Source organism: Dipodomys spectabilis, unplaced genomic scaffold (assembly GCF_019054845.1).
Source record: "Dipodomys spectabilis isolate Male_0828 unplaced genomic scaffold, ASM1905484v1 ptg000234l, whole genome shotgun sequence".
Taxonomy (NCBI): domain Eukaryota; kingdom Metazoa; phylum Chordata; class Mammalia; order Rodentia; family Heteromyidae; genus Dipodomys; species Dipodomys spectabilis.
Window position 1 is genome coordinate 12352533 of NW_024870911.1, and position 16097 is coordinate 12368629.

General features: G+C 42.1%; 1 protein-coding gene across 1 annotated transcript; it reads left to right on the plus strand.

Moving 5' to 3' along the window:
- The first annotated feature begins 3169 nt into the window (after positions 1-3169).
- On the plus strand, positions 3170-15411 carry Kics2 (KICSTOR subunit 2). Its single transcript, XM_042698753.1, has 3 exons — positions 3170-3444; positions 8683-8968; positions 13783-15411. Exons 1-3 carry the CDS (start codon positions 3210-3212, stop codon positions 14597-14599), a joined length of 1338 nt encoding a protein of 445 aa, XP_042554687.1. The 5' UTR covers positions 3170-3209; the 3' UTR covers positions 14600-15411.
- The last annotated feature ends 686 nt before the right edge of the window (positions 15412-16097 follow it).

Consider the following 16097-nt stretch of genomic DNA (forward strand, 5'->3'; position numbering starts at 1 on the left):
CAGGCTACTTTTCCATTCTAGGCTAGTCTAGTTTTGTTATGTGACCATGAGTTGAAGTATATGCCATATAGACTTAGTGTAGAAGTCTGCCCAGGTCTGGAGCTGTCTTCTGGCCTAAAGATACTAGTCACAATTTGCCAATATCTGTGGGTTTTTTTGTTTGTTTGGTTTTTTTTTTTTTTTTGCCAATCCTGGGGCTTGAACTCAGGTTCTGGGCACTGTTCCTGAGCTGCTTTTGCTCAAGGATAGTGCTCTAGTGCCACTTCCAGGTTTTTCTGTGTTTGTGGTACTGAGGAATCAAATCCAGGGCTTTATGCATGCTAGGCAAGTACTCTACCACTAAGCCACATTCCCAGCCCCCAATATCTCTCTTAAATACTTCTAAAGTACAATGATTTCCTACAGTACCCCCAAATCATACTCACGCCTTTGTTTTTGGCCAGAACCAGTTAACAAGACATTTTGAGGGCTGAAGAACTAGAAGCAGCCTCAAAACTGCACAAATGAGATACAAAGACTGGCTTATTAAGTTCAGATTTTGCATTGCATTGCACTTGACTCCCAATAAGAAGCTAGTATCAACACAATTTCAGCATCTATTTTTCAATTAGATACACTGCTTTTTCTTTCTCTCTTTTTTTATTTTTTGTCAGTCATGGGCCTGAACTCTGGGCCTGGGCGCTGTCCCTCAGCTCTTGAGCTCAAGGCTAGTACTCTACCACTTGAGCCACAGCACCACTTCTGGCTTTTTCTGCTTATGTGGTGCTGAGGAATGGAACCCAGGGCCTCATGCTTGCAAGGCAAGCACTCTACCACTGAGCCACCTTCCCAGCCTTCCCAGCCCCCACTGCTTCTTTTTATTTCAAATGGTAGTTAAGATTCTTTGCTCCATGTTTACCCTAAGGAAACAAAACATCTTAACTCTGGAGACCTTAGTAATCCCCTATTCTCCAGGATAAGTCCTTACTGATCCTTGCTTCCCAGCATGTGTGCCCTTCACTAGCCTCCTGCTCAAATTCAATTAAGGCTCACCCTGAATATGACAAAGATGATATGTGAACTCCAAGAATAAGTCATAAAATCTGTTGCAACTCCTCATTTGGTCTATTAGATTAATCACTTGTTCTAGGATAAGCCAGTTGCCACGCTGTGAGGACATTCAAGCAGCACTGTGGCAAGACCCATGTAGCCAATAGTCTGTGCCAAGTCAACAAGCCTGTGAAAGTCACCTTGGAGATGGATTCTCCAGTTCCAGTCACCTTCAAATGACTGCTGCTCTCACCAACATCTCACTGCAATCTATAAGAGAACTACCTAACTGTGCCACAACTCAATTCCTGGCTCACTGAAGTTGTGAGTGATTTTCAATGTCTTAATCACTAAGTTTTGAGGTGATTTGTTATGCAGCAATAGACATCTAACACATTACCAATATTACTTACTGCTGCTATATGAACTATCCTGTTTATGGCTGAAAGTGTGATCATTCAAAGTAACCTCTTAATAACTTTGTTTTTACAACTCAACATGTCATCAACTCTGTATCTTTTCCTATAGAACACTCAGAAAACAAGAATAAATCAGTCAATGGAATATTTAGTGAATATTCATAAGTCCAAGGTCATCTTCTCTATCCCCTCCCCTTCCCTCTTCTTTCTCTCACTCCCTTCCTTTTTTCTCTTTCTTTTTTTTTGGTCGGTTGTGGGGCTTGAACTCTGGGCTTGGGTGCTGTCTCCACGCTCTTCAGCTCCAGGCGAGCGCTCTACTACTTGAGCCACAGTGCCACTTCCGGTTTTCTAGTGGCTTATTGGAGATGAGTCTCACGGACTTTCCTGTCCAGGCTGGCTTTGAACTGCCTCCTGAGTAGCTAGGATTACAGGCGTGAGCCACCGGCACCTGACCTCCCTTCCTTTTTTCTTCCTCTCTTGAGACAGGGACTTTGCTATGTAGCAAAGGGTGACTTTGAACTCATGATCTGTCTGCCTCGGGCTTCTGAGTGATGGCATCTAATTCTAATCCCTAGAAATATATAATTTTGAAGACAGAATTTTGAAGAAATAGAAAATCTAAGCAGATCATTAATAAGGAAATTGAAGAATTAACCAAAAACCTCCCTATAAAGAGAAACTCAGGACCAGATGCTTTCTAAGTTAATTTTACATGTGTGTAAAGAATAGTTAACAAATTCTTCTCATACTCTTCCAAAAAAAAAAAAATCTAGTCTAGAAGGGGCAAACAGTTTTAAAAACTCACATTACAAGGTGAATATCATCATCATACCAAAGCTAGATGAAGATAATAGAAGAAAATAAAAATTGACGCCAGTATCCCTGATGAACACATTCTGAATTTGACAAAATTCTGTATTTTCTTTCGTTATAAAAAAACCAAAGCCCCGCAACAAATTAGGTATGGAAAGAAAATCCAGAAAAAAAGAAATGGAAGTCATCCAAATCAGAAAGAAGTTAAATGTTCTCCACAAATGACGTTATTATGTGTAGAAAACGACAAAAAGCTATGAGAACAAATGAATGAGTAGTTAATAAATGAATTCAGTAAAGGACACAGGACAAGGGTGTGTGTGTGGGGGGGGGGGGAGGTTGTTCAAGCCCAACAAGTGCAAGGCCCACAGTTCAAATCTCAGTACCTCAAAAAAAAAAAAGTGACAGAATACAAAAATCAACTTACAAAAACCGGTTGGGAGTCTACACACTAGTAACAAACCATCTGAATAATAACCAACCATCTGGAAAAGAGACGAAGCAAGCCGCCTGGTGCTGGTGGCTCCCGCTGACACTCCAGATCCCGAGGCCTGCGGAGCGTCCTTAGCCCTTAGGTTGACGCAAGAATGACGTCACGTTACATGACGCCACCGGCGCCAGCGCAGGCTCACCGGGAAGGGCCCCCTCCGCTCACCTCGGGACGCGGACGGCTACAGGCCGCGACTGACCCCGTCCGGTTCTACGCCGAGGGATCCAGCCGTCAGAGACGCGACAGCTGAAGGACCAATAGAGCTGGTAGCGGCCGCCTCCCTCCTTCCTCCGCCCTTACTCGGGGGGCAGTCCCTTGGGCCGCGCGCTCGCGAGGACCGTCCTAGCTGGAGCCGGTCACGCGCACGCACGCACGCCACCGCCGCGCACGCCCGTTCCCTCGGAACCCGGAAGTGCGAGGGAGCGGAGCCACGTGGGTCGAGCTGGAGCGCGGCTCGAATGGGGGAGTCTATCCCGCTGGCTGCCCCGGTCCCCGTGGAACAGGCGGTGCTGGAGACGTTCTTCTCTCACCTGGGTATCTTCTCTTACGACAAAGCCAAGGACAATGTGGAGAAGGAACGAGAGGCCAACAAGAGCGCGGGGGGCAGCTGGCTGTCGCTGCTGGCGGCCTTGGCGCACCTGGCCGCGGCCGAGAAGGTCTATCACAGCCTCACCTACCTGGGGCAGAAACTAGGTACCTCCGCCCCGCCCCCGTGCCCCTGGAGGAGGAAGGAAAGGGGGTGCCTTGCCCGGTCGTCAGTGGCTTGAATTTCCTGTCTCGGTCACTCGCAGCGCGGCGGCATTTCCAGGTCTCCTCCCACGGTTCCTTTCCTCCCCTCGGCTTCCACAAGCCCCGCCCACCGGCCTGCGTCGCCGTGTGATTGGCGGGCTGGGCGGAGGCTCCTGGCCTGGCTGAGCCTCCCACCCCGCGGGTTTTTAACCATTTAAGCCTCAGTCCTGGATTGGTCCGTAAAGGAAGTGAACCCCGGACTCCGTGTCCTCTGGCTAACTAGTGACACCACGCTTAGCCGAGCCAAAAACTTGGCAATGCAACCTGGTTGTATCCTTTCCTGTTTGGGAAAGGATCCGTGATTAAAATGTGCCCACTCAGTACCTAGAGAAGATTTGAATAGGTCATCCAAGCTCTCCCCATTGATTTAATTCCTGGAAGGTTTCCTTCCTCATGTTTGATTGCTAACGTTTGGCGCAGTGGATCATGCCACCCAAAGTGGATCACGACTGTAATTGTAGCTATTCAGGAGGCTGAGATCTGGAGGACTCTGTGTCTTGGAGCTAGCCGGCATAAAAATCTGTGAGACTCCCATCTCCAAAATAACCAGCAAAACGCTGGGCTGGAGGCATGGCTCAAGCTCAAATGATAGAGTACCAGTTGTGAAAAAACAAAGGCAAGCCAGAGTGTGAGACCCTGAGTTCAAACCCTGATACTGCAGAAAGAGAGAGAGAGAGAGAGACAAGAGAAACGGGGGGAGAGGAGGGAAAGAGGAGAGGGAGAGAAAGAACGTGAAACCTGATTTAAAAAAAAATTACCATTAGCTATTAAGTTGTAGAGTTAAATGACACCTGTTTTACATGTTCCTTTAATATGCTTAAAATTTCATGATGTGAGATAAACTGTTGAAACCTTGAAAAATAATTAGCATAATTAGACCCCTCTGGGAATAATTCAAAATAACAATTTTGTAAATTGAAAGTATTGCAAAGACTCATATGTGGGGGTGTTTCTGATACCTTGTTTCTCAGTATGATGGAAAGCCAGTCTCTATCAGACATTCCAAACTAGGGTAGTAAGCAGGTAGGACTATATTCCTGATGGCTTTGAAAAAAAGAGACTTGTTTAAAGGAAATATGTTGATGGTCTCCTTGTTCCTGATACTGGTTTTATTTTATGTAATTTCATATACTGCCATATTAATAACTGTGAAAAGCTATTTATTGTATTTATGTAGTGTTTCCAGTCCGGCACAGAAGGGTAACCTATTAAGAGTTGGATTCCTTTTTGATGTAAAGTTAAGTTAAAAATTTCGATGTCATCCCTTCCCCCTTGTTTTGGCTCCTCCTCCTCCCAATGATTTTGGTCTTTGCATAGAAGAGGTTCAGTCTATGGCAGGAGAACATGGGGGAGGAAGCTGCTCACCTCATAGCAACTAGCAAGCATAAAAGGAGAAACACAGGAAGAAGGGACCAGGGTCCCAAAACAAAGACCCTTTAAAGAAACAATACTTTTCTTTTTGTCCATCTGAGGATTGAACTCAAGGCCTCAAAGCTATCTACATGAGCCATGTTCCCAGTTCTTTCAGTTTCAGTTTTTTAAAATCAGGCTATCTAGTGCTTTTGCCCCAGTGGCCTCACACTGAGCTATTTCTTTTTCTGGAACAACTGAGATTATAGGCGTGAATCATCATATTGAGCCAGTGGCCATCCTTCCAGTGGAAGTTGAGGTCACTTAGTTACTGTCAATAAATAGAAATTTTGCCATAGATTTAAAAAACTCAGGAATCTTAATACCATTTACAAAGGGAAGGTGTAGTATTACTGAATTGTGTGTGTGTGTGTTTTGGCCTGCCATGGGGCCTGAACTGGGTGCTGTCCCTCACCTCTTCAGCTCAAGGCTAGTGCTCTACCACTCGAGCCATAGCTCCACTTCTGGCTTTTTCTGCTTATGTGGTGATGAGGAATTGAACCCAGGGCCTCATGCTTGCAAGGCAAGCACTCGACCACTGAGCCACCTTCCCAGCTCATGAATTGTGCTTTTTTGTTATAGGTGTCTTGAAAATATTTCACTTTGTCTTTTCGGCATTCTACTACTAGTTTTATGTTAATAACAGCAACAGTTAAGATGCAAAGTGGTTTAGTAGTTTGCATGCCATACAACTTACAGTGTAGTTTGGGGACTAAAATTTAAAGCCTAGTTTTTGAAACTTAAGTTTTTAATACTTTCATTTACTTCTTCACCTAGGAGATTTTGTCCTAGATATGGGCACAGAAGCCCCTTTAATGTGTGCCCATCACTGCAGAACCAGAGCAGAGTGAATATAGGAATGGGAGGAAGGCAGACTCTAGGAACAGTCCTATGTGAAATGTTGGCATTACAAATGGCCACCCTTACATAGGGATTTTGTATTAGTAGAAAATATGATGTGAATGTAATTTTGTTTAGACAGTATATTGGAGCTTCTTAAATATTAGTAGATTTCCAGTTCATATTTAGTAGGATGACCAGCCATTTAAGTTTGTTTAGTACCAAGAGTTTCTAGGACTTTATTTTAAAATCTGGAATAAACTGGGTTTGGTGGATTTGATATAGACCCAACTTCTCCAACAGCTGAAGCAGGATATTTTTTTGAGCCCACAAGTTCAAGACTAGGTTTGGCAACATAGTGAGACCTGATCTCAAAAAAAAGGAAAACAAAATAAAAAATATGGACTAAATGTTCACCAGGAAAACAATGTTAAGTGGAAAGTCTGTGGAAGCCAGGACAAGTAGTTGCCCCAGTAGTAAAGGATGTAAATTTCTTTCTTTCTTTCTATCTTTCTCTCTCTTTCTCCCTCTCTTTCTTTCTTTTTGGTTTCAGGGCTTGAACTCTAGGCTTAGGTGCTGTCCCTCAGCTCTTCAGCTCAAGGCGAGTGCTCTACCACTTGAGCCAAGTGCCACTTCCGGTTTTCTGAGTGGTTTATTGGAGATAAGAGTGTCACAGACTTTACTGTCTGGGCTGGCTTTTAACTGCAATCCTCAGATCTCAGCTTCCTGAGTAGCTAGGATTCCAGGTGTGAGCCATCATCGCCCAGCTAAATTTCATTTCTTTAAATATGTTAAACAGTGAATTTGAAACAATATTTGTATGTCTGTGTGTGTATGTGTGTAAGAGAGAGAGACTTGGGCACCAGTGGCTTATGCTGTAATCATAGCTACTCTGGAGGCTGAAATCTGAGGATCATGGCTCAAAGCTAGCTGGGGCAGGAAACTTTGTGTGGCTCTTATTGCTAATTAATCACCACAAAGCTGAAAGTGGAGGTCAAGTGGTTGAGTACTAGCCTTGAGCATAAGAAGCTTAAAAAGCTAAGGAATAGCACCCAGGCCCTGAGTTCAAGCCCCAGTACCGGCACCACACACACATACACACACATTCACACTCTGTCTGTCTGTCTGTCTGTCTGCCTGCCTGCCTCCCTGCCTGCCTGTTTGTCTGTCTTGTGTGGTTCACTCATTAAGTGACTATTTTACAAATAAGCAATCTCACCCCTAAGTAATTTGTTTAGTAAGAGATACATTCACTAATGCATTTGACTTATCGACAGAAAAGTTAAAACTGCCATCCATTGCTGAGAATTTTGTATGTTCCTGTAAATCACTGATTTTTTCTTTCTTTTTGGTCGGTAATGGGGCTTGAACTGTGAGCCTGAGTGCTGTCCCTCAGCTCTTCAGCTCAAGGAGAGCGCTGTACCACTTGAGCCACAGTGCCACTTCCGGTTTTCTTGTGGTTTATGGGAAGATAAGAATTTCATGGCCTTTCCTGTCCAGGCTGGCTTTGAGCCGAGATCCTCAGATCTCAGCCTCCTGAGTAGCTAGGATTATAGGCACGAGCCACTGGTGCCTGGCTGAATCACTGATTTAAATATTTCCTATTTCTTCATTCTCTTGATAAGTTATCTCTGTTCCTTTAGTGGAGTGCTTAATAGCTTAAGAAAAGATCAGTGTAACTAGCTGTATAACAAGAAATTAAGTTTAATCACGTTTAAACAGAAAACTGAGTAAATGATAGCTTCCTATTCATTCACTTTTGACTGTCCTAAAGAATGTATGTAATACAAATTTTGCTAATTTTCTTTGGAACCTCTGAAGTAGAGTAGCAAATAATTGGAGCCTGGTCTTAATAATTCATAATATGATGAATTTTGTCTCTTTCTTTTGTCTCTTGAAATCTCACTATATATGTCTATGCATAAAAGAGTTTTTGTGTGTGTTCCCTTTTATGGTGTGGCCTATACACAATGATTCAAAGGAAAATACCCCTTTAAAGTAGTAACAAAGCATCTTGATTTTCCAGGAACAAAAATGTTTTGATTATATGTTCTGTTTTTGTTAAAAATATATTTTAAGCCGAGTACTGGTGGCTCATGCCTGTAATCCTAGCTACTTAGGAGGCTGAGATCTGAGGATCTCGGTTCAAAGCCAGCCCCGGGGAAGGAAGTCTATGAAAACTCTTTTTTTTTTTTGTCGATTGTGGGCATGAACTCTGGGCCTGTGCACTGTCCCTCAGCTCTTCAGCTCAAGGCTAGTGCTCTACCACTTGAACCATAGCGCCACTTCCGGCTTTTTCTGCTTATGTGGTGCTGAGGAATCGAACCCAGGGCCTCATGCATGCAAGGCAAGCACTCTACCACTGAGCCACCTTCCCAGCCCCATCCATGAACCTCTTATCTCCAATAAACCACTCAGAAAACCGGAAGTGGTGCTGTGGCTCAAGGGGTATAGTGCTATATACATATATATATATATATATATAGCGCATATATATACATATATGTAGATATATATTTTATATTTATATGGTTTTTTCTTGTTTTGTTGGGTTTTTTGCCCAGGTTGATATTATTTGCTTGGTTAATAATACCCTGAGGTAAATTTGAATGTTCATTGAAGTACAATGGGAGAAAATTGGTACATGGATAAGAAAAATTGTGTATAGGTCCATTGCTATACTAATGAAGTGTAACACGTATTCATTTGACATATTCCTCTGTGAAACTGAGAATCATAAACTGTTTGTATCATAATCATAGACTCAGAGAACATATTTGTTGGTAACAGTGAATTCCATGAGTTCTGGTTCTTTTGGTATGGTAGCAGGTGTTTGGCTCTTCTGGCTTCTCTTGCTTACTTGTCATAATGCTTATTTCATTTGCCTACCAGGGGGCCAGTCTTTCTTCAGCCGGAAGGATTCCATCCGTACTATTTATACCTCTCTGCATAATGAGCTGAAGAAAGTGGTAACTGGCCGTGGAACCCTGGGTGGGACTGCACCTCACATGGAGGAACTCCTTTCTCACCTGTCAGAGCAGCTCTGCTTCTTTGTTCAGGCTCGAATGGAGATTGCAGATTTCTATGAGAAGATGTATACCCTCAGTACCCAGAAGTTCATCAATGCTGAAGAGCTTGTTGGCCTTTTGGAGACCATCCTCAAAAAATACAGCTCCAGGTCAGTACAGAGTAACAAACTCTGAGGAATTTCCTTCCCTCCTCCCCGCCCCCCCCCCCCCCCCCCCCCGCACCCCCTCCTCCCCCGCCCCGCTTTTACGAAGCTTTCTGGTGAAGTAACTGAAGGAGAAATGTCTATTCCATTTTGTACATACAAATTCACCAACAGGTATCTACTAAACCTTTGGGTTTAGTTAACACCATGCTGAATGATTCTCCAAGCAATAGTGAAAGACTGAGATGTTGTGTTTTTTAGTTCTAGACCTGTGGCTTGACAGAATCTGGGTAGTGTTCATGAGCTTTTTTGCACAGGGCTAGCACTCTACCACTTGAGCCACAGCTCTGCCTCTGTATTTTTTTGTTTGTTTGTTTGTTTTTTGATAGCTAGTTGGAAATAAGAGTCTCACAGACTTCCTGCCCTGCCTGGCTTCAGACCAGAATCCCAGCCTCTTGAGTAGCTAGAATTACAGATGTGAGCCACCAACCAGCACCAGGGCTTTCAAGGTTGCATTTTAATGGGTTTTTCTTCTGCTTATGAAATAGTTCATTAAGCAAAAGAATTGCATATGCAAGAATGTGACTTTAGCAAATAACTGTCCCTTTTATTTTGGCTTTTTGGTGGTTAGTTGGAGATGAGTCTCATGGATTTCTCTGCCCATGCTGGCTTTGAACCTGAATCCTCAGATCTCAACCTGCTGAGTAGTGAGGATTACAAATGTAAGCCACTAGGCCTGGCTACACATCTGATTTTGAAGAAAGTATCTTCTAAGTTTTGTGGACTATCCAGAAAATTAGTTGGAGGAGAATTCAACTTCTAATGATGCTGCTCAACTAGAAATTTTTCATTTGAACAAAGTTGCTACTTAGGAAGAAATGGACCTGCTTGTTATGAGTTGCTGCTGCCAGATCCCAAAAGCAATACTAAACAATTCCACGAGCATTGTGAACATCATCAAAGTTTTACTTTTGTTTCTTTGGAGCCTACCGTGGTGTCTTGCACATAGTAGGTCCTTCATAATTGTATGTTCGACTGATTAGAAAGTGATTTCTTTGAAAGATATCACTGCTTTGAGATCACTGCTTTGAGAATATGAATTTAGATTTTGGTTTAATAAAGAAATTTGACATGGTGGACTGTGCCAAATGCTCTACCCTCTTAGAAGACTGAGACAGATTGATAGCAGTTTGAAGCTAGCCTGGACAACTTAGTGATGTTCGTCAAAATGTATAAACAAAAGACTGGAGTTATGGCTTAATTGGTAGAACACAAGCAGGGAGCAAAAACAAACAAAAAAATGAAAAACAACAACCAGAGAACTCCAGCCCTGAGTACAAGCCTCAGTACCAGCAATAAACAAACACAAATAAATTGAAAGGATTTGGGTACTTGTTCTTCTCTTTTCCTGGAATGTTACTGCTGTCTTATCTTTAAATCTTGTTTAATGTCTGAGAAGCTTTCTCTTGCTGTTCTACAAAAGTTATCTTTTAGTTGCCATCCTCTTCTGCTATTATGATTTATTATTATTGGCAAAACTAGAGTTTGAACTCAAGTGTTTATGCTTGCTAGGCAGTTATTCTACCACTTGAGTCATGCCCTACCTCTTTTTGCTTTAGTTTTTTATGCTTTGTGCTTAGGGCTGGCCTGGAATTTTGATCCTCCTTCTATGCCAATCGTGTAGCTGAGAATACAGAGATATATTTGGCTTGTTTCTTTTTCTTTTTTCTTTCTTTCTTTCTTTTTTTTTTGCCGGTCATGGGGCCTGAACTCTGGGCGCTGTCCCTCAGCTCTTCAGCTCAAGGCTAGTGCTCTACCACTGGAGCCACAGCACCTTTTCCGGCTTTTTCTGTTTATGTGGTGCTGAGGAATCGAACCCAGGGCCTCATGCTTGCAAGGCATGCACTCTACCGCTGAGCTACCTTCCCAGCCCAAATAGGGTCTTTTCCCCCAGGCTAGCCTCAAAATACAATCCTCCCAATCTTTGCCTCTTGAGCAGCTGGGATTATAGGCCTATTCCTTGGCTTCTTGAGTGTTTGTATTACTGATTTGCACCAGCAGATGTAATTGTCTCTCTGACTTGAAAGGAACTGTGTGAGGTGGATTTGTGATGGAGAAAGAGTGTGTTTTTGGAGGAGTTTTTTTTTTTTTTTTTTTTATCTCATTAGAGTATCACACAAACAAGTTTTTTGCATTTTATGAGATTTTGTGAAGCTTGCCTGCCCATCCTCTCATTCTCCCTTTCTTCCTTTCTTTAGAGCAGATGTTCTCTGCAAATAGTTTTCAGTTTATTTTGTATGCAGACTTGCTGCTATAGCTTAGGTGTATATTTTTGGATTACAACTATTTAGCAGATTCCTCTACGATACAAGTTGTGAATAACTATGAGCCATACAGCAGGGTGGAAAGAGAGAAGTGATGCAGCATAATGTGAATCTTTATGTGTAAGCAGACTTAAAATTAACATGGATTTTTAGTTCTTGAGAATGAAAAAACAATGTCAACACATTCTTTTTGATAAATGCTGAGCATTTAAACACTTACTATGTCATGGAAGGCTTGTTCAGAATTCCTTCTGATGGTTTATACAGTGAATTCATGTCCTTTGAAGGAGAGCATTGTATATAAATACTGGTTTCCAACTGAAAGGAGTAAAAAATTAATGGAGGTGTTAGTTATATAGGTGTTTCCTGACTTACTTGATTTACCACTTTTCAACTTTACAGGGATGTAAAAGTGATACACATTCTTTAGAAACTATTTGGGTTTTGATTATTTTCTGAGGTAACAGTATATAGAACAGTACTCCCCCCAGGCCTATGAAGTATATATCTTTTTTTTGGGGGGGGGGGTGGTCCGGTCGTAGGGCCTGAACTCTGGGCTTGGGCGCTGTCTCTCAGCTCTTCAGTTCAAGGCTAGCGCTCTACCACTTGAGCCACAGTGCCATGAAGTATGTATCTTTTAACTACAGAACATAGGTCAAAAAGTTTAAAAACATTTTGTGTGGGAACTAGTGGGAATGAAGTCACACTAGTATTGTGACTGTAATATTAAATTAATTACTATCTGGAGAAAGTGAAAAAAAGAGTAGGAATGTGGTTCAAACTGAGTAAGGATTAGACTTTTTAGAGTATTTAAAGACGGCCTTACACATTTTTCACTTTATCCTAAATGGAAAGTGATCTTATTTGTCTACCCTTGTTCTATTATTTTGGCAGTACTAGGGTTTTAACTCAGGGCTTTGAGCTTTCTAGGCTGGTGCTCACCACTTGAACTACAACTCCAGCTCTACTTTTTGCTGGTTATTTTGGAGATGGAGTATAGTGAACTTTTCTGCCCAGTCTGGCTTAGAACCAACATCTTCTAGAGCTCAGACTCCTAAGTAGCTAGAGTTATAGGCATAAGTCAATGTTGCCTGTTTTTTGTTTGTTTGTTTGTTTGTTTTTGGGTCCGGTTGTGGGGCCTGAACTCTGGGCCTGGGTGCTGTCCCTCAGCTCTTCAGCTCAAGGCTAGCGCTCTACCACTTGAGCCATAGCGCCACTTCCGGCTTTTTTCTTTTTGCTTATGTGGTGCTGAGGAATCGAACCCAGGGCCTCAGGCATGCAAGGCAAGCGCTCTACCAATGAGCCACCTTCCCAGCCCTGTTACCTGTTTTTTAATCATGATCAGATATGAAGAGAATTTGGAGCTAGAATAAGAGCTGCATGGTAAATGTTGTATTATCTTGAACATACTGGATTATCTACTATGTTTCAGACATAGGTTTGTAGTGTTTGATCTACAACACAGGTTAAATAATACCACCTGAAGTTATATGAGCTGTAAATGAGTTTATCTGCTTATGTAAGCACTCAACACCTATATTAGTGACTTTTTCTTTTACTTTTTTTTTTTTTTTTTTGGTCAGTTGTGGGGCTTGAACTCTGGGCTTGGGTGCTGTCCTTGTGCTCTTCAGGTCAAGGCAAGCCCCTTACCTCTTGAGCCACAGTACCACTTCCAGTTTTCTAGTGGTTTATTAGAGATCAGAGTCTCACGGACTTTTCTGCCCGGGCTGGCTTTGAACTGTGATCCTCAGATCTCAGGCTCCTGAGTAGCTAAGATTACAGGGGTGAGCCACCGGCGCCTGGCTCCTTCTATCTCTTTAGGATCACACTCTGAAAAGATTTCTTGTTTTGATGATAATGTTACTTATGCAATTCCCAAAATAATAGTAGGAAGAATTATAGGTAATTTAATTTTCGTGAGTTTGTTTGGTTTTGCTAATATTGGTATTTAAACTTGGCCTCATGCTTGCTAGCCAGGTGCCCTACCACTGGAGCCACAACCCCTGTTTTTCAGATATGCTTTTACCAAGATCTGCCTCAGAATCATCTACTATGATTCTGCTTTATGCACTTCCTATGTAGTTGAGATCACAGGTAGGAAGCACCATACCTGGCTGTTTGGTTGAAATGGGCTAATTTTTTGTCATGATTGGCATTGAACCACAGTCTTCCTGATCTCTGCCTTCCTGATTAGCTGGGATTACAGATATGAGCCATTTTGCCCTGCTCAGTTTTTCTGTATTTGAATAGAAGGTAGTCATTATTCTGGGTGTTTTTTTTTTAATATGTCAGGCTATTTTCATAGGAGAATATGATATTGACAAAATTCTGAAATATTGAAATTATATCAGTATTTTAAAATAACATCTTTCTTCCATCTTTCCATTCCTTGCTCTCACATGTATAATTATTATGGCTATGTTTTATTCAAGGTAGAAACTGTTGATGTTAAATGGCATTTCTATTCATTTTTCCTAATTTCCCTCCTCCATTTAGATTTCATCATCCAATCCTCAGTCCCTTGGAAAGCAGTTTCCAGCTGGAAGTTGATGTCTTGAGTCATCTCCTGAAGGCCCAGGCCCAGATCTCAGAGTGGAAATTCCTCCCATCTCTGGTTAATTTGCATAGTGCTCATACCAAGCTACAGACCTGGGGCCAGATCTTTGAAAAGCAGAGGGAGACCAAAAAACATCTATTTGGAGGGCAGTCTCAGAAGGCTGTGCAGCCTCCACATCTTTTCCTTTGGCTAATGAAACTCAAAAACATGCTCTTGGCCAAGTTTAGCTTTTACTTTCATGAGGCACTCAGCCGACAAACGACTGCTTCAGAAATGAAAGCTTTGACTGCGAAAGCTAACCCAGACCTTTTCGGAAAGATTTCAAGCTTCATCAGGAAATACGATGCTGCCAACGTGTCCTTAATTTTTGACAACCGAGGTTCAGAGACCTTTCAGGGTCATGGCTATCACCACCCCCATTCCTATAGAGAAGCCCCTAAGGGTGTGGACCAGTATCCCGCTGTGGTGTCTTTGCCCAGTGACAGGCCGGTCATGCACTGGCCCAATGTCATCATGATCATGACAGACCGTACATCTGACTTAAACAGCTTGGAGAAGGTGGTGCACTTCTATGACGACAAAGTCCAGAGCACTTACTTCCTGACCCGCCCAGAACCCCACTTTACCATTGTTGTCATATTTGAGTCAAAAAAATCTGAGAGAGACTCCCATTTTATTTCCTTCCTCAATGAGCTCTCACTGGCTCTTAAGAACCCCAAAGTTTTTGCAAGTCTGAAACCTGGATCCAAAGGTTAGCAGGTGATTTGAATGAAAGATTTTCAAGACTTGAAGTTGTGTTTTTAGTTACTCTGATGATCAACAGTGGAATTTACCTCCATTCCTGCTTCTTTGAGAGCTAAATACAAACCCTCCCTGATTGCGCTGGACACTTTATAAGCAATTAAGGCCAATCGAATGAAATATCCAAAGAGTAATCTAGGAACTGATCTTAGGCTACTGTGTATCTCCATAGTACAGTGATATAGTTTCAGTATTGTATTTTGTGTCAAATGAATATTTATTGCCCTTTAATTTTTCTTGCCATAGTTATTATAAACATTGTGTTCTAATGCACTTCCAGTCATCTTTCCTCTCCTGCTTTGTGGAAAAATAATTGGGATAAATGAGTATTTTCTGTCTCATAAATTAGCAAATTAAGATAGAACTTCTTGCTTTATAATTCTGGCCTGCAAATTTGTATTTTTGGTGCCCAAGTAGGATTGATAAGAAGTTTGAAGTTGAAGGTGAATCAGACTGGTAGCATAACAGCAGCTTTACCAGTTCAGAAGCCTCATAGTGAATGTAGTAGCCTTGGGTTCTTTTTGTGTTACCTGCATGCCTATCTGACCTGATTTTTACCTTCATAAAGTTTGAATTTTTCATTGATTTAAAGTCAGCATAAGGCATCTTGTGGGGTTTCTTTTTTCTTCAGCGTATTCTGTACCTGACTTTTATCACTTTAATGCTGAAAATTGTATTCATATTTTACTCCACTTTGGGCTTAGAAAGCATACGGTCTTCTTCTTCCTCCTCCTCCTCCTTCTTTTTTTGTTGGTTATGGGGTTTGAACTCAGGGCCTGGACACTGTCCCTATGCTTTTTTGCTCAAGGCTAGTGCTATACCACTTTGAGCCACAGCACCACTTCTGGTTTTCTGGTGGTTAATTGGACATAAGAGTCTCATGACTTTCCTGCCTGGGCTGTCTTTGAACCATGATTCTCAGATCTCAGCCTCCTGAGTAGCTAGGATTACAGGTGTCCAGCTATAGTGTTTTTTAGCCACAGATTCTCATATAACATAAGCTCTTTTCATAAAATGAAAATGAAGGTCTTGTTAACCTTACACTTTCTAAAAATCAATTTTGCTCAACTACAAAGGGATCATCATAGTAGAATAATCAACTCAGTAGTACTAAAGTACAGCTAAATTTGGGTGTCTTGCCTGCCTCCGACAAACTATGTTTAGAGGTAGTGCTTGTATTTCTTCAGCAGATGTGCCTGGGCAAAGCGTGGATCAGTGAAGGCACAGTGAGCAGTGGTCACCATTATGCTAGGTTAAAAGATGCCACAAGGAAAAATTGAGCTGCTAGTGCTTGGTAGGTCCTTCAAAGCTTTTGCAAAATGTAATAGCAGTCTTGTTTCTCACAACTATTCGGAGTCCCTGTTCTACCGGGTGTCCACAGCAAGCATGACAGCAACATCAGCTGAGCTGGAGAGCCACTTTGATTCTTCCTAGGAGGCCTGCTTCCTACTCT

Excerpts from the sequence above, each read along its gene's own strand:
- Kics2 (XM_042698753.1), top strand. The coding sequence starts at position 3,210 with ATGGGGGAGTCTATCCCGCTGGCTGCCCCGGTCCCCGTGGAACAGGCG. Across the intron at positions 3,445-8,682 it reads CTACCTGGGGCAGAAACTAG|GGGGCCAGTCTTTCTTCAGC; the intron begins GTACCTCCGCCC and ends TTTGCCTACCAG. Across the intron at positions 8,969-13,782 it reads CTCAAAAAATACAGCTCCAG|ATTTCATCATCCAATCCTCA; the intron begins GTCAGTACAGAG and ends TCCTCCATTTAG.